Source organism: Onychostruthus taczanowskii, unplaced genomic scaffold (genome assembly GCF_017590055.1).
Source record: "Onychostruthus taczanowskii isolate IOZ18803 unplaced genomic scaffold, ASM1759005v1 scaffold58, whole genome shotgun sequence".
NCBI lineage: Eukaryota > Metazoa > Chordata > Aves > Passeriformes > Passeridae > Onychostruthus > Onychostruthus taczanowskii.
The window spans coordinates 4022668-4040877 of record NW_024503457.1 but is presented as its reverse complement, the minus strand read 5'-3'; the positions used below and the strand labels follow the sequence as shown (position 1 = coordinate 4040877).

Sequence of the window (18210 nt, the reverse complement as noted above, 5' to 3'; positions counted from 1 at the left end):
TAGAATGTGAGCCATTTGTTTTTCTTTTGTGTATTTCTTATTTTTTTGATTTGGATGTGTGCAGCAGCTAATGAATTCAGATAGATACAGATGGCTAAATTCACTGCAACTTAATATTAATAGGTGTAGAAAGGCCCTAGTGAAGTTTGGCAGCTATTTTACATACCAGATGAGAACAGAAAAGGAGGACCTGAAGTTTCTGATTGAAACTGCCAAATGAATTTACATAACCAAAACTTAAGCAACTGAGATTTTAAAAGTGTTAAGAGACCGCATGCTGAGACAAACTCAATAACTCAACAGCAGGTGGCTGTTAAAGTTACGTTCATCTTATGAAAAAACAGGTATATATCTCTTAGAGATGGATGTGATGACATATTTCTAAACAAATTGCTGTTGCAATACATGATCTGAACAACTTATTAATGCTACCAGCAAAAAGAAAAAGAGCAAGATTTTGTTTCTAAGTCACTTCCACTCTAAAAAGTGATGACTGTATAAATTACATGGTATCCATTCCTAATGGAAGCAGCAACTTAGAAGAGCCAACTTCACTTTTGCATTGTCCTCTGGTGCCAGTCAGCATGGACAGGTGGCTGGCGAGGGGCTCACATATGTGTTTGTTTTTCTGTGTGTGTATATTTGTTCCATACCCTAGTACTGTCTCCTAGAACACTGTGAGCACTGCTATATAAGCATTCTGTAACTTTCATGTGACCTTCCAGCTGCTGAGATTACTGTCAGGTGTGGTTATTGATATCTCAGATTTATCATTGCATTTTGACTTTTTCAATGTTTGTTCCTGTCATCGTGGGCATACACACAAAAGTTCCCTCTTGTCTTGATTTGTAGGCTAAGCTACGTGGGGTACTCAGCCAGTTCATTCATATGTGGGAAAATCTACAAGAGTAATGAGTAATTGTAGTTTTAACACATACTAGAAAGCAAAAGTAAATATTAAACTCTCAGTATACTGCAAATGTTTTGTCAACACTGGGATTCTGCAGGGTATTAGTTAACATGTGAGGAAAAAAATCAGGTTTTTTTTATGGACTTCCAGTTCCAGTTCATTGCCTGCCCTTATGGCGAAACCCCACGTCTCTCTGGCATGGCTTGTTCTCTGTGAGAAATTGGGCTGCTTCAATTCTCCCTTGCCACTACAGACCAGCAGATTTAGATCTTAGCTTTGTAGATATATTAATATGTATTGTTTGCCTGTCTGAGGACACAGAGCAGAAATCTCTGAAGTGCCACAGGCTGAGTGTTCCTTCAGTGTTTTGGTAAAATTCATGCTGCCACTCCTAAATTTCTGCCTATTGCTTTTTTTAACCTGCAGTTTCGGTCCCCTAGTTGGAGAGAGTGGGGCTTTTTGATTTTTGTGCTAGTTATTTTGTTTTACAGTTTTTCTCCTGGCTCACTTTGCATTGCTTTTTCCAGTAGTGGTTCATGACTTAAGGTAAAAAAGACCAACTGATTTTTGAAGCCTGAAGTCACTTCTTATAGCTAGCTAACCCTAAAAGTAGATACTTAAAGATACTTTTTTCAGTTTCCAAAATTACACAGGGATCTCCTTGCCCTAAGATCACCCTATGTGAACAGTGATTATACTCCTCTGAAGTTGTGCTATTTAATTGCTTGCTTTGCAGACATAGATGAATGCACAGCATCAGCAGACATCTGTGGAGAAGCTCACTGTAAAAATTTAATAAGCTCATATGAATGTCTTTGTGATGCGGGCTACAAGTACGATGACGTGAGAAAAACTTGTCAAGGTAAGCTCAAGAAATGTGCTAGCATTTATTATATAATTTAAATTAGTAGAACCCCAGAAATTTAATTTCAGGCTTCAGTAAAAGTTTTTTTAATTTATTTTTTAATTGTGCTTACATACTGGAGTTCTGTTCCCTTTCCCTAGTTAGGAGTGAGTTTGCAGTTTGCAGTCACCTTTGAGTTCATCGAGCTTGCTGTTGTCTTTGAGTTCAGTGAGTTTGCAGTCATCTTTGATGACTTGAATCAAGCTGTATGAGCCAAAGTACTGAGATTTCTTGGCATTTCAACAAGTGCAAGATCTGGTGAAAGCTCAGAAACATCTGTGCATGTTGCTGTCTCTCTTCATAGGAGAAGAAAATTTACAAAGCAGTAGCTCTTTTTTCAAAACCTGTCTTGTGGTATTACTCTGAACTAGGAACTTAATATGTACTCGAACCATGCACAGTTCTGCTGGCTACACTGCTGAAAGCTTTCTCAACAGAGTACGTTTTGGAAGTATTCCAAAGGCAGCGTTGTTCCATGCCTTTTGTCTAAGTTAACGTAATGACTCACATCACACTCCAACCAGTCCTGTTGGGCGTTAAGTGTTAAACTCTGCCTGAAGAGATCCCTGTGGGCTGTCACAGTTTGCTTTCTGGCATTTGCTTGTGAAGAAGATAAAAAATAGCTGAAGAAAAAAGAAAACAGTGAATGAGAAACTCAGGTTTTATATGCAGTCCCTGACTGCAAGGAGCAGAAGCCAGTCACTACAGGCATAGCAGAAGGGGCCTAAAGGGAGGAAGTCTTGTCTAGAAGTTAAAGCCCAGGGCTCTGCTCCAGCAGACAAGTAGTTGTGTTCTGCTTCCAGCCTTCCCACTGACTTGCTGTGTATCTTTGAGCAGCTGGAATCTGTCTGTGAAAATAGATTTCACAGAATAAGCTGAGGTGGAAGGAACCCACAAGGATCCAAGGATAGAGTCTAACTCCCAACCCTGCACAGCACCCTCACCAACAGTCACACCACGTGCCCAAGACCATTGTCTAAATGCTTCTTGAGCTCTGTCAGGCTTGGTGCTGCGACCACTTCTCTGGGGAGCCTGTTCCACTGTCCACCCCTGCTCTGGGTGAAAAACCTTTTTCTAATATCCAACTTAATCCTCCCCTGACACAACTTCAGGCCATTCCCTCATTTCTGTCATGTTTAAACAAACTCTGTTTTTATCTCTCTTCTTCGCTGGTCTTGTGTAGATATAGATGAATGCAAAGAAAAGCTTTGTGAACAGACCTGTGTCAACTCACCAGGGAGTTACACCTGTCATTGTGATGGCAGAGGGGGAGTGAAACTTTCCCAGGACATGAATACATGTGAGGTATGTCAGTGTTCATTGTTGTAACTGCAAACAGACCTTTACTTTACAGCACTCTCTGATTTTCTTTCTGCTGGTGTGAGGAGAATAAGCACTCAGAAATGTGTTTTGATTATAGAACATCATACCATGTGTGCCTTTTGCTGTTGGGAGGAGTATTAAATCCTTGCACCTGGGGAGGATGTTCAGCGGCACTCCTGTTATCAGGCTGCGCTTCAAAAGGAAACAACTGACGAGGTGAGGACAATTTAAAATGACAATTAAATGCTCTGACTGGCTTTGATGCATGCAACAAAGTTGTTACAATAATAATTGACCCTACATTCATCATTATTTATTTGGATTATGAAGTCCTGTTAGGCTAAACATTACCTAAACCAGTAATTGAGAAAGGCAGCCTTGACCACAGAGCTGTTAGGATAATTACTGAAATATACTATTGTATTCTTTATTCTTGATGATGTTTTAAAAGCTGTACTCACCTCTTAAAGCTTTCAGGAGTGCATTAAAAGCTAGTGTATTTTAACAGAGCTTTAGAGCTGCTAGACTTGATGCTATCTGTATGGAAAGTACTCTGTGGTTTTTGAACTCTGCATAACTAATTTATTTCTTGGCACCTGTGCGGTCAGACTTGTGGCTGAGTTCGACTTTAGAACCTTTGATCCTGAAGGTATCCTTTTCTTTGCTGGAGGCCATCAAGACAGCACATGGATAGTGTTGGCTTTGCGCAAAGGACGGCTCGAGCTGCAGCTGAAATACAACGGGATCGGCCGCGTGACCAGCACCGGGCCGCTCATCAACCACGGCATGTGGCAAACGGTGAGTCCAGACCCTGCTGAGCCCTCACTCCTTCTTGGCCTCTTTGGGATGTATTCATCCAGTACAGATAGACTTTATGTATTCGTGGGGAAAATGCTTTTCCATCCTATCTATCCCTTAAATGCATGCCAGTATGTTATACATTCCAAGGTGAAAATATTTTTCCTAAGAAATTGAATTATACTTTATTTAATTACATTGTAATATACACTGCATCTCATCTTGCACAAACGGTGCCTTTGAGATGCAGTAGGGCTAAGATGACTTCACATCAGTTCAAGAAGATGCCCTCTGGCTGAGGGCTGGAAGTAAGAGGGAAGGAACTCTTTATCTGTTCTTTTAAGAAACTTTCTAAATGTGTTTGGTAGGGAGGGGGGTGTGCTTGCTTTTGTTTATTTGTTCATTTGTTTAGTCACAGGCCTCAGATTTTCTTATGCTCTTATGCTTACAGTATACTTTTTATAAAGTCTTCAGGTCTGTTTATATACCAAATAGACTGTTTCCGTTGTAAAGATATTGGGGTCTACTATAGCATCAGAGAATTTCAAAAAACTTTGGAAGAGACCTCTAAAACCATGAAGTCCAACTGTCAGCCCAGCACTACTGGTGTAAATCACCTTTTTATTGATACCATAATCCCACAGTCTCATGAAATTGTAAGGATTGTAAGGGTCCATGTTCTTCTTGGCACTCTCACAGAACATCAGCTGGTGATTTTGGGAGCGTTACGGTTGTGAAAGATATGAAAGACGTCCTGCAGTATGAGCTATACTAGATGAGCAGTTTATACATGCTTTCTCACTTCTGCCTTTTCCTCCCCTTTCATTTTTTCTTATTTAATTAGTTCTTTTAACTTTTAAATTGATGTGCCTCTTGGGGAATGAGTGGGAAGTTCTCAGCTAACTCACATATGAGACAAATGGGGATACTGGTAGCTGTGAATAATTTTCTGGTTTACATTTTTTAGTATATAAAAGCTCAAAATTATACATTAAAGAAATAAGCAAAGTGGGAAAAATTGTTTTTAATTAATCAATGAAGAAGTCCTTGAATACATTCACTATCAAACACTGACATTTGACAATGTTTTCAGCAGATGAGGCGATGTTGGTTCAGTTCTTTTAATGACAGTGAAACAATTTTAGATTCCAAATTGAGAACTGTAGAAGTTCATTAAAACTGTAGATAAAATGTGTGACATGCTGTATCTTTACATATAGGAATAGCTTCAAGCTGGTTCTTACTGAATTTTATAGTAAGAGTTCTTCTGCTAATTTGAAATAGGACAATTGTAATTGTCTGCAAAGAGAGGATGATGACAGAAGATGTGAAAAGCAGAGTGGATGCCACTGGGGTGACTTGGGAGTCACAAAAATCAGCAGTTGTCAAGCTAATTCATTTAATAGAAGAGCTAACATACTTGCTAAGTACCTGACCTCATTATGAAATAATTACAAACTACCCCCATATTAATTTGAGGAGGACACAGCTGAAATGTGTTTTCTTTTTTCAGGGAGAGAAGGCAGTGTGATGAAAGTGTCATGTTTAGGCAAAAAATTAAATGTCTCCTGCCAGCTATCAGTGTCAGGGCTCTTATCCCCAGGTACCATCCTAACCAAGAAATTGCCTGGCTGCAGCAATGCACCCTGTGCATTTTCTGAGGGATTGTGTAAATCCCCTAGAAATCCTTCCCCAAGGGTTTTTGGGACAGTAAAGACCAAACTGTGGATGCTGTGTGGGGCAGGTGGGCAGGACCCACACTGATGGGTGGAGGCAGAGGTGTGCTGCAGCCAGGACATCACCCTGAGTGTGTGCCGAGCAGGGCTGGGCAGCTCCCAGAGGCATAAGTAATATGGCACAAGTGGAGGAGAGAGCATCATGCAGTGCTGCCACAGGAATGGACCTGGAGCAGGTCAATGGCCACAGCTGTGGTGACTGTCTCCCAAAGTGAAACAGTGCAGTGCTGATACTGCCCCAAAGCAGAAGGATTTACCCACGGATGAACAGCAGCAGGAGGAAGGAGTCTTTAGTCTCTTGTCTTCCTATTTTACACCTCTGAGACCTGGGGCCTTGCCTGGGGGTTTACTGGGGGGCTGTTGATTTCTCCTTTCCCTGCTGTATTTTCTTATCTCTTCCTTTCACCCTAGAGATGTTTGGCTCTCTTCTGCTTGACATCTAGTGTCACACACCTCTAAATGCTATTTAATCTATATGGCTGAGTGATACAACTGTAAATGTGTTCCCACATTTCTCCATTTTTCTCTCTCTGGCATGCTTTTCGATTTAGGAAATCCTGTTTAAGGACTTCTTTTTACTGTCTCCTATTATAAAACATGTATCCACATATTTCATTTTGCGCATGGGCTTGTGTGTACTTTGCAGCCTCACTTTCTATGAAATACACCCCCAACAATCTTCAGACATCACAGTCCAGGCTTAAATGCAGTTGTGAGCTTTAGTCTGCACTTCAGTATGCACAGAATCAAGCCCTTAGTTTTGGCTAGATCTTAACCAGAGGACTTTGGATACTGGAGAGAACTTCATATGGGTTGTGAGAAAATAGCAATTTTACTATTTAACTTTCAGCAGATGGAAAAACAATGAGTATTTAAAAGCAAAAGATATGAAAAAGCACCAGCAGTGTTCTCATCTCTTGAGCAAAAGTTTCATACTTTCACTGAAATACAATGGCATTTTCAAAACTTCTCTGGTGTTAATCCTTCCTAAAATATTTTGAAATGAGCATTGAATTTCAGTTCTGAACCAGCTTTGAAAACACAAACAAGCAAACCTCAGGGAAGACTTCTAATGTGGTTATTTATGTGTAATCCAGCTGGATGAAGTGGCACATACGAAATTACGATAGTAGAGAATGCACTCGCCTTCTGTTTGTTTTGCATTTCCTAAAACAGTCATCATTTTGTCTTGTTTTCAGTGTTCAGTTAGTCGTGCTCTGAGGACACAGTCTGGTTAACAAAAATAATAACTTACCTGCCCTGTTAAATGTCAGGGCTGGAAGTTAAGCAATCACAAGATTGGTGTTTGGTTTTAACCCTGCAGCTGACTGTAGGTCTGTTCCTTTTCAGCAAGCAGTGGACAGGCTGGCTATGTGCTATGAGCTATCCAGGGCATGAATCCAAAACACAAAGCTGACTGCCCTTGCTATGGCTAATCATATGGGAACCCTTAGCTATGAGAACTGTCCTCCTGAATGTCCCTAAGCCATGGTGGCAGGCAGCAAGTAGCTTCTCCTTGCCACAAGAGTAGGGAATTGGAGCAGGATGCAAACTACTGAAATTATTCCTCTTTTGGTTTATATGAGATGGTGGTGCACTAGCAATTATGCTTTGATTATAAGAAGCGGGAGCTTAAACAGCCAGAGGGCATTGTAAAGTAGGCAGAATGTAATTTCCTAAACTGGAATCTGTTGAGAATTCCCACAAGGATTAACCCCTTCTCTTATGGAAGTTTTCACTGATTTCGGTTTGCTTGTATTAAAGATCAGATGCAGCTAAGAACTCAGAAATTTTTTTTGTTTATATGTTATTACTTGCTAGACAATGTAATAAAATTTTAGAAGGCCCTGAATTCTGGTAGCCCTGTAAGTAGCAGTGTTTCTTCACAGTATGGGCGCTGCTGCAGCCAGTTCCCCACTTTTCCCCAGTTCCCATTTGCTTTGTGTCTGCCCAGTGTCTGTGCCAGGAGCAGGGAGATGCTCTGTGCCAGCTCCTTGTGGCACTCCACAGCCCAGAGCATTAGGGCAGTGGTGACCATGACACTGGATAGGAGTGTCTGTGTGAGTTTTTGGCTACACAGCCTGTGTGTAGCTCAGCCAGCTGGGCTGAGGCTGCCACAACCTGTGGGCTTATGTTCCCTGAATAGGCTTCACAGCCATCCAATACTCAGAAAAAGCCTGTTTGAGACTGGCTTGTGTGTCTCCATGAAATGCAGTCTGGAGATGTAGGTGCTACTTTAAACAAGCAAGCTGCAGACAAGTAAATTCACGTCCTGTAGGATGTGGCACTGAGCAACACACCAGGTGGAAACAGTGTTGTAGCAATATAAACCAGATTGTACTGGAATTCACATGAGAAGAAAATGGTGCATGAGAGGAAGAAAGTCTGAGAATAATCTTTTCTACTATCAAATTCACTTAATCTTCATTACTGAAGACTGCAATCCAAAGGGAGTGCCCAGGTACAAACCTGCTCAACCCTGTCCTCCTTTATGTTACAGCCACAGAGCAAGACCTCAGAATGGCTGATAAGAGCAATTTTGGGACTGCTAGTCAAAATACAGAGAGAAAGATGCTCAGGACCTGACCTGCTAGCAGGGAGAGGGAAGGACATGTCTAAACATCCTCTGAAATAGATAATTGGTTTGTACAGCAGCTCACTGATGGAAGCAGCTTCTGGGTGTCCCAGGGAACAGAGCTGTACAGATGAAGAGTGAGTAGGTGGAGTATCTGTCACAGAGTGGGAAGAAGATTATGAAATAGTGAGGTGTGTTTCTTTCTTCTTTACAGAAGGATTGGGATTGTCTTCTGCTACAGCCACAGAACACCCCACTGGTAGCAGGACCCATGTCCCAAGGCAGCAGAATCTTGGCTGCTGGTCAGTCTGGTGCATCAGCTTTGGGCTTCACCTTCTCTCCCTCCACAGAGGCTTTATATTGCTTCTCTGTGCTGCCTGGTCATAATCCAAATTATGAAATTTTTTTGAAATTTCAGTGGTAATAGAATCTTCCTAGAAGTAGCTTTTCAGAGACATGGAGGGAAAACTTGTAGATGCTTTTTTGAGAGAAAAGTAATTGCCTATTACACATTTTTATTACCCTCTCAAAAATTCCATTCTGTGTTGTGCTTTTGGAAGAGGTTGATATTAAAAGGCTGGGTCTGGGAGGCTTCTGCATTATCTTACACTGATCCAACAAAAGACATCTTGTTTGTCCTTCCAGCTTTTCTTTTCACATGCAGTTGCAACAGGAAGTTACTCATTATTGCATTTACATTTTGCATAAAGCAACCTACAAAAGTCATGCATTTAATCCACTCACATTTTTCTGTAGCTGTTTTGAAGTAGGTGGACTGTCTTCAGCATTAAGGTTAATCACAGACTGCTTTCTAGAGCAGATTTACATATCAAGGTGGAATGTCACTTAGAATGTGAACAAAGAGGATTGGGGACTGAAAATATTTCTTTATCTTGGGGATTTCACTGGGGTTTGTCCTGTAGCTGAGACTGCAGATACTAAGTTCTATGACTGCTTAATAACTCAATTCGGAATTTTACTTTTTCAGATCTCCGTTGAGGAACTTGAAAGAAATTTGATTATAAAGGTCAATAGGGATGCAGTTATGAAAATAGCTGTCTCAGGAAACCTGTTTACACTAGACAAGGGAGTGTATCAGCTGAATTTGACAGTAGGAGGCATTCCTTTCAAAACAAAGGACCTTATTCTACCAGTAAGTATAGCATGATAACTTGTGTTCCTTTGCATGCCTGAAGGGCTTGATTTCATCTTCTTTTGGGGTAATGTAGGTCCTTCCTGAGAGCTGTTCAACCTGCCCTGAAACAGGTGGAATTATCACCTTCTGGATACAGCTTTCTGTCCACTGACTATAGCAGGAGCCTAAGCCAATAGCAAAGTTGGGTCTCCATATTTTTTGATTGGTAAGTTTGGGTGAGATGTATCCCAGTTAGGGCACAGCAAAACTGGAGCACATGACAAAATTCACAGTGGTCATGCTGGCTTGGAGAGCAGGAGTGGCCTGGGGAGGGGTCAGTGGGCACGCTGCTATGAGAGGGTGCCACTGTGCCTGCTAAGTCTGGGACCGACATCGTGGCACTCTTTGTGTTGTGACCAAAGTTGGTTCTTCACGTGTAACAAATCACAATTTGCTGCATGTGTTTGCTGTATCAGCATAGTGAGACCCAAGGAAAAACAGAAGCTTATTTTTCTTTATTTCCTCCTAACTGAAGTAGATACAACATATGAATAAAAGTTGTTATTCATACAACATATGGATAAAATCTTACCCAAGGACCAAAGCAGTCCTTGGGTAAGATTGGATGATTGCTGTGTTTCTGGAATAGCTGCTGTTCAGGTTGGTTTAAATGTCCACCACAAGCAGAGTTGGCACCTTGAAATCCAAATTTGCATCTCTTTATTCCTAAATGAGGCCACAAGCTTGTGGCTCTGTAACTGGGAGTGAAGCAGCTGAGCCTCACAGCTCCTGTGCCTTACAAGAAGTCATTCAGGGCCACTGCTTGTGAGAAACAGTAAGCCCAGGGTGTAGTCAGCATCTAGGACCAAGAGCCAGAAAGTCCTCAGGTTTTTATCCTGGCTCAGACACTTAATTCTCTCTCTCCTTCGCTTAACTGGGGGTAGCAGTGCTGATTTAAAGACTTTGCAAGGAGCCTTCACTTTACACACTGACTCACATTTTAATGCTGACATCAGGACAGGATAGGCTAACAAGAAGCTGGAAGGAATAAGGTGTGTACAGAGCAGTGTGCTGGTCTTGTGGTGCCAGCACCCCTCCTTGAGCCAGAGCCCAAAAACTTATACCGTGATCAGCTCCAATGTCTGTCTTGTGTGTCATACAGGGTGTCTGCAATGACAAAAAGGATTGGGATTTTCAGCCTTAACTTTGCCTCCAGCATTTGCAATGCTAAATTACAGAGCTTTGGCTACAGAGCTTTAGAAATAAGTTGTATTAATGATGGGCAACACATAGAGGAGCTTACAGAACCAATACAACCAAATCAGCACCTGCACTAGCTAGTGCCCTTGTGGCCCATGGAGACAAGCTGAGCTCAGGGGAGTTTCCTGGGGAAATACTGACCACTCACCTGCTTGGGGTTGCAGGATTGGGTTTGCCGCCTCTTGGTTTGCATGTGCATAACATGTCAAAATTATTTCTACTGTTTAGTATGATAAGTATTCCTTTGCACACTCAGTATTCCTTTGCACACAATTCTCTTCACTGAACAGTCACTTGAGGCATAAGACACTGCTTTATCTTCGCAGATAAACCCTCGGCTGGATGGTTGCATGCGGGCGTGGAACTGGCTGAATGGGGAGGACACCTCTATCCAAGAGACCATAAAGATGAATGAAAAGATGCAGTGCTTTGCTGTAGCAGGACGAGGCTCTTTCTATCCTGGACGAGGTTTTGCTGTGTTTAATCTTACTTACAGTAAGTAAGCTGGGGTTTTTTGTTTCTGGCCCGTTGTCCTGCCATTAACCACACCTGGTTAATAAAGAGTGTTAAAACTTAGGTGTGTGCCAGACTCACTGTTGGTTGATGCAGAAAAGATTAAACTTGAGGTTCTTAGTAAAGGAAGGCCTATAAATGATAGTTTGAGCCAGTGCAAATATGCCCAGCAGGATTAGGTTCTTTCTGTGTAGCTCCAGTAATACATTTCACAGCCAGACTAGCTCCAGCTCATCCTCAGCCTTAGAGGCTTTACATCTCTCTGTCAGCAGCTTAGGTGCTTCCAGCCCCTACCATTGTTTTCTGCTCAACAGGGAGACCTGCAGCCATACTGCTGTATCTTGAGGTTATGATAGACGGAAAAATTAATATTGTCTATTGTCTTGGATTCACTTTTAATCATGGGGTGTTATTACTTACACTTGGGACAAGTGCACTAAGCATATCTCTGATAGAAGCCAATGAAATTACAATACAGTAATAACAGGTTTCAAATCAAACTTGTCCATACTAATGTAGCACTCAGAAAGGCACCTTTTACTATTCTAGATTATTGTGTTTGCTTATCTGTGTAATCAACCAATCAGTATTTCTGAACCCACACAAATGCTGACCATCTATTTCAGAGTGGCGTGTAAGTCCTGCTCCACAGGAGCCATGTGTTCAGTGTTACGTGGATTTGTCTGCTGTGTCATGGTAAATTAGGGAGTACCAGGTGTCTGTCATATTACTTAGCACGTGGATTCCAAAGTTGCAAAGACAAGGCAGCATGTAGAATGCAGGTGAAGTGCAGATGACAGCCAAGATAAGGCCTCAGCACCTGCTCTTTTTTTTCCCAAACAATCATTATCTTTTTTTTCTTTCCAGTGGTAAGCTTTATAAAAAATGGATTATTGTATTTCAAGATGTGGTGAACCTGCAAAGCTAATAGTCCTGTGAAGGGAGGTTGCAGGAGCAGGTTGAGATCTTTCTTTGCAGCCTTTAAATTATTAGGGCACTGAGGCAGTAAGAAGATACCAGAAAGTTTAATTCAGTGTTCAACAGGTGAAATAAAACATGCCACACTTCTGAGAGATCGGTGATCAGGAAGAGTTTGAGTAGGTGCTGAGTGTAGTATGCTTATACAATTTTTGAGTTTAATACAGGCTTTCATAGAAATGTTTCCTGTGTGTCAAATTTCAACTCAGATTTCTCAATGATCTTTAGGCAGACTGGTTCAAAAACTGGTTTTTGATTGACCTATGTCGCAGCAGTTCTTTGAATGTGTCAGATTGGCAGCCATGGGAATTTGTGATAAAAAGCTTTATGTTATCCTTTGACATTCTGAAAAGCAGCAGAATGCATAAGGTAACAAGAGGAAACTGATGCCATTTTCTTGTCCAATTTTATGTTCAGATGCTTTGGAATGAATTTTTTTTAATTAAAAAAAATGTGGCAGTCCCTCCAGATGCTCATCTGGCTATGCTCTTCTCCAGGGAGATATTGAACAGCTTACCCATTTGACACATTGTCCAATGAATTTCTTTTTCTGCAGTGCAACCTTCTTCTGGAAATGAAACCATGACAAACTGGGAAATTGAAATAAATGCTGTAATTCAACCAGCAACAGATACTGGTGTGCTGTTTGCCCTAGTTACAGAAGAAGCATCTGTCCCTTTATCACTATCTCTGATTGACTATCACTCCACGAAGAAACTGAAGCAACAGGTACAAACAAGTATTTCTGGAGAGAAGTTTCCTTACTGTTTCCTGGTTTGCTGCCTGTCTCATTATTTGTCCCACCTGTTCAGAGCATGTTCTGAAGCAACAGTGCTTGCCTGAAGTTCTGCCTCTTACAGGTGTGTGTCAGATGCCAATAGGGAGCTCTCTGCAAATGTGACTTAGGTAAAAGATAGAACTGCTCCCTTGAATGCAGGCTTTTTTTTTTTTTTTTATTCTGGCACAGAAACTGTTTAGTGCCATGAACCAGGGATTTCCATTCTTGATTATCAGTACCTGTCCCAAAGTAGCCAAGAGACAGGCTTTACGTGTGGGAAAGGTGCTGGGAAAAGCCAGTCATGTTGGAGTGTTGAAGCTACTATTTAATGGCATTCCACAAGGGAAAACCAGGAAGGATTTCACCAAATCCCATGAGCCAATTTTCATTTATAGTACAGCAGCTCCAGTTGGTTTGTCCCCAGTGCAATATAATGACTTCTGCAAGACCCACTAAGAACTCTCTCTGAGAAAACACGGTTTCAAGAATTAGTCCCACTGGTTTGCTGGTTTTTCATCTGTGCAAATGAGCTCAGAACACAATCAGCAATAGCAATAAGCCTAATTTTCTGGAGACTCTGCAAAATATTTGTAATAAAGGGCACACTGGTACTCATCCTGGTACTGGGTAAGTGTAGCTAGGTATTTTTCTGCTCATTGCCTCTTTTTCTTTCTTTCTCCTGCTGCTCAGTTTATCATCGTGGCCGTGGAGAGCACAGTTGTGTCCAGACTGGCAATAAATCTCTGTGATAAAAAGGAGCACTCTGTAGATGTCCTCCTCAAGAAAGATCACTTATCCCTGAGGGTAGATGGGATAGCAGGAGAGAGTGAACTAAGCATCTCTGAGCTGGAGGACAGTCTGTCCGTCTTGGAGAGCTCTTTGCAGGCAACGAAGACATACGTGGGAGGATTGCCAGGTGAGCCTCCAGTTTTGTACCATGGACCACAGACTTCCAACTTGCTTTGCTGAGCTGGGAGTCAGGAAAATTGTTTCTGTTCAAGCTGTGAGAGTCCTCCTCTGTTTCTGCTTGAGCAGGCTTTGTCTGCAATGCAGGAACATAATGGATCTGGGGTTGCACTTCCCTTGAATGATTGTGTCCTTCTGAGGGCAGCTGGAGGCAAAAATACAAGGAGAAGGTTTTGCTTGTTCAGCAATAGGAATGATTTAATTTGAAGGATTGCTGTAAGCTGGGCTATTATCTTAAACCTGGTGAAATCCATAGGAGCTGGGCTACAGGTTTCTGCAGTGCTTCATTAATGTAATGAATCCATGCGAGCACTCCTTGAGGGGAGCACTAGAGCCTCAAGCTGTTTTGCCTGAATCTTGGGAAGCCCAGTGTGGGATTGTCCCTGGCTGATGCTCTCTGTGAAGTGATCACAGCACGACAAGGTTAACTGACTGCCTCCCAGCAAGGAGCATGTAGGGCACAACCAAGGGGTTAAACCATTTATACTGTCTCTGGCTTTTCAGCAACAACAGGGTTTCTTCTGGGAGGTCATTTTGAACCTCCTCTCTTCTGAACATGTAAGATCAAACTTTCATCTCAATCGTGAATTTTGGCCAAGTTTGGGAGTTTGTTTCTTGTTCTGCCTGAACAGGTTTATCAGTCCCTTCTGCTGAGGAATGCTGTGAAAGGAACACTTATGTTTCTGATGCACATGATGCCAACAGCTAAGCAAAATCTTGCCCTTACTTGCCCAAGCAAGGGAGAGGTACAAATGTTGGCCTCTTGTGAGGTGCTGAAGCAGTCAGGCTGGAACAGGGTGTCTGAGGTGCCACACAGTACACATGGTGTGGCTGTCCCCACCATGAGCAAGCATTTACAGCGATTTATGCCGATGACGCAAATGGCTCCCAGTCACACCTGGAAGGGGAGGCCACACACTCTGGGACATTCACACAGTGGCAGGAGCGAGGCTGAAATCCCAAACGTGGCATTTTCTACTCTCAGATTGAATTATCTAAGCTGGCCATTGCACAGGCAAGAGAGGTTGCCTGCTTTTTTTTTAAGCTGCTCTCAGGTGCACAGTGGAGGCTTCCACAGCTCAGAAAATCATCCCATTCTGTCACTGTCCCACGTTCTCTGTGGTTTGCTTACCTGTGCTGGATGTAGCCCTGGTTTTAATTTGCCAGAGCTGAGAGTGAGATACCATGGCTGAGGCAGCTCAGGCTCAGCTGGCTGCTGTAGGTTTAGCTGCTATCCCCCCTTTGATCCGTTGTGCTTAGCAACAGGAATTTCTGCCAGCACTCTGCTTTTGCCATTGAGAGGAACCCAGTGCTTGCATGAGAAACCCTGTCATTTGCCAAATAAATAAACATTTCAGCACTTCCAGTTGGATTAATCACTCTGGGCTAACTAACAATACCAAATGGTCAGATCTAAGTGAGTTTGGCTCATTCAGATTTTGAAAACATTACGTAGTTTTTAGTTTTTCCATGCTTCCATACCCTGTGGAAAAAACAGTATAGTGGTCAAACTTCACGTCTTTATTCCATTTGCCACAAATAAAGAAAGAATTCTGGATCCAAATATGTATTAAGTCTGATCCTAAGCACAGCTAATGTTGCAGATGTGGAAGAAATACTACTTAGAGTTTCAACAGATAAGAGGGAACATGTAGACATTAATTACATTTTGTATAGGCTTTTCAGTTCTGGTAAATCCTAAATTATGTAATTTATGTGACGCATAGGTGATTTTTCAGAAAATATGCATTCCACCAGGTGAAGGAACCATTAAACTAGCTTTCCAAAGCTTTACATGACCACATTTTGGACAGATCAATTTCTAGTTATAACAGAAAATGAAATATTTCACATAATTTACAACACAATGAAAAAAAAATTAATTTCTTTTTAATCTCTTGCAAATCCATCTGAAAGCCCACACTGTTTCAGTCAGCCCTGTGGCACATGTAACAGCAATCTGCTTGACTCCTTAGACAATTCTTCAAGTTGCTAAGTCACAACTTCAACTCCTTCTGACTCAAAATTTAGTTTACATTCGTGTGAGGTATTACAACAGAGATGCTGTATTCTTCTAAGCAGACTTTGCAGATAAACTTTGGTAAATGGGAGGAATGAGAAATAGATAGCATCACTAAATAAAGCAACTGCCAAGCAATGGTAGCTCTCCCCCAGGAAGCTGAAGAGATTTATAGTATTTCTTTGTGGCTTACAGATCTCCCACAAATGTTCTCTCTCCCACTCAGTCCTAGATTCTGTCTGAGCTGTGTCTGGTCACATCAGCCCTGCATATCTCCAGGCAGAACACTTTAAATTTCATATAATCTTGGGTCTACAGGACAACTTATTGTTCAAGTTGTCCTTGCTTCGATGTAAAGATAAGTGATTTATTTGGCTACCTGAATCACTGTGAAGTTAAATATTCTTTGAGGCATTCATTATTTTCCATTACACAACCAGTTTGATTGGGTCAGCTTTAGGCTGTAAATAAACTAAAGACCTTTGGGGAAAGGTAGAGGACAGAGCTCATGTAGATTTTCTTGTCGTTACGTTACTGTGCTGGGTTTTTGTTTGTTTATGGTCAGTGTGCATATGATATTACAGAAGTTAGTAGTAAGATTGACTAATTTCCTCTAGTCTATTGGATTGTACTTAGTGTCTTCTTCCTTGCCATCTGTTTTCTGTCTCTGGTAAACTGATTAAAAGAACAGTGGATGTCCACAGTAAAAATTAGTCTCATTAGTCTGACCAATTCAGCTGATGCGTTCCAGCACCTTGCTGATGAAGGCCACCAACCTTCCTGTGCTCATACACAGCAAAATCATGTCAAGATGAGTCCAGCAAGTGGTAGAGGCAGCATGTGGGAAGTGCTTTCTTGTCATAAAGTCTTTCCTATAATCTTTTGAAGCTATTTTGAAGAGAAAGAGCATTAGAGGAAGGTCTAACATCTCCACCACTAGTAGAGCAGAGGGTTTGGAGATGGAGCGGGGAAAACATGGGGCTGTGTGAACACATTGTGCCACTGCAGTGAAGCCTTGCTGCTGTGCAGCACAAGGTTCCATGGTTTCATCTTGTCTGGAGGCCTTGCAGAGACACAGAGCAGCTGAGGAAGGGTTCAGCCTGCGAGAAGGGCTTTTGTGCACCAGAACAGATGGTGTTTTCCTCACGTCTGGGATTGTGCTCTTGCCTTCTGGCAAGGGGGCAGGGGAGGTAGAAATGCCAGCATGGAAAGAGGTGAGCTTGAATGAGCAGGAGCAATAGCCATCTGAGCCTAGGCAGGGCAGGTGTTTATTTAAAGGCAGCTGTCAGAGATATTTATCTCCCCTTTCCGACAGACGTTCCTGTCACCTCCACTCCGGTCACCGCGTCCTACCACGGCTGCATGACCCTCAAGCTGAGCAACACAGCACTGGACTTAGATGAGGCTCTCTACAAGCACAGTGACATCACCTCACATTCCTGTCCTCCAGTCCAGGAGGGTCAGTAGGTACCACTGCAATGCGAAAGTTTTATACTCAGAAACTTTCAGTGCTTTTCTTTTTTTAAAAGATATAAATTATTCAGATCTACCGCACTGCGTGTATAGTTTCTCTTAAACACTGAAGTTACGTAGAAGCTACTGATCCTTATGTCAAATTGATTATTGAAATACTCTTTGCTTTGAGGTTTAAAGGTTGTAATATATTTGTAAATAGTTCAGAAGACTAATATTAAATAAGTCAAAACAGAATGTACTGAAAGTGAATACTATCTTTAGACTGTAAGAGACAGTTTCATCTGTAATGTGGGAAACCTGGTAATATATGAGTGTGGACTGGAAGAAAAATAATAATTCTGTATTATTTTTTATTACCAAACACTGCTTTCTGATTTGCAAAATATGAGAGAATAAAATATTTACATACATGTTTTTAATTTACCTGTACTGAGATTATTCTGTATTCTGGTATTTGGAGACAGTGACTCAGACTGCGCCTGATCTGGAGGTTACACTGGGTGAGCGTGGGGGAGAGGGGAAGGGCTGGGTTTTTTGGGGTTTTTTTTGAGATTAAGGGTTGGGGGTTTATATGCTTTCATCAGTATTTCATATCTTCTCAGCTGCAGAGCAAATGGTGGCTGCTGTTCTTATTTCTAGAGCTTCTCTTTCTGGTACCACAGAAAAAGGACTCAGTTGTGACCTTTAGAAAAACTCTTGGTCAACAGAAAATGGAAAATGAAGTTGGGTCAGCAGGAAACATTTAGAAGAAAAGACTCAAGAAGTTGAAAGCCATACAGCTTTTGTGTCAATAGCTGTTGGAGTAAATGATGAGGTGTTGAGAGTTGGGGAATATTAT

The 18210-nt window shown here is 41.8% G+C and overlaps 1 protein-coding gene across 1 annotated transcript in view; it reads left to right on the top strand.

The window, feature by feature from the left end:
- Positions 1–17789, top strand: part of GAS6 (growth arrest specific 6) — a 41902-nt gene extending 24113 nt beyond the window's left edge. Inside the window, exons 7-15 of the mRNA XM_041418201.1 lie at positions 1647–1772; positions 2998–3119; positions 3235–3353; positions 3746–3935; positions 9235–9399; positions 10968–11136; positions 12689–12861; positions 13601–13826; positions 17212–17789. Coding sequence (XP_041274135.1) covers positions 1647–1772; positions 2998–3119; positions 3235–3353; positions 3746–3935; positions 9235–9399; positions 10968–11136; positions 12689–12861; positions 13601–13826; positions 17212–17363 — 1442 coding nt within the window. The 3' untranslated portion in view covers positions 17364–17789. The remainder of the gene's footprint in view (positions 1–1646; positions 1773–2997; positions 3120–3234; positions 3354–3745; positions 3936–9234; positions 9400–10967; positions 11137–12688; positions 12862–13600; positions 13827–17211) is intronic.
- Positions 17790–18210: the final 421 nt, after the last annotated feature.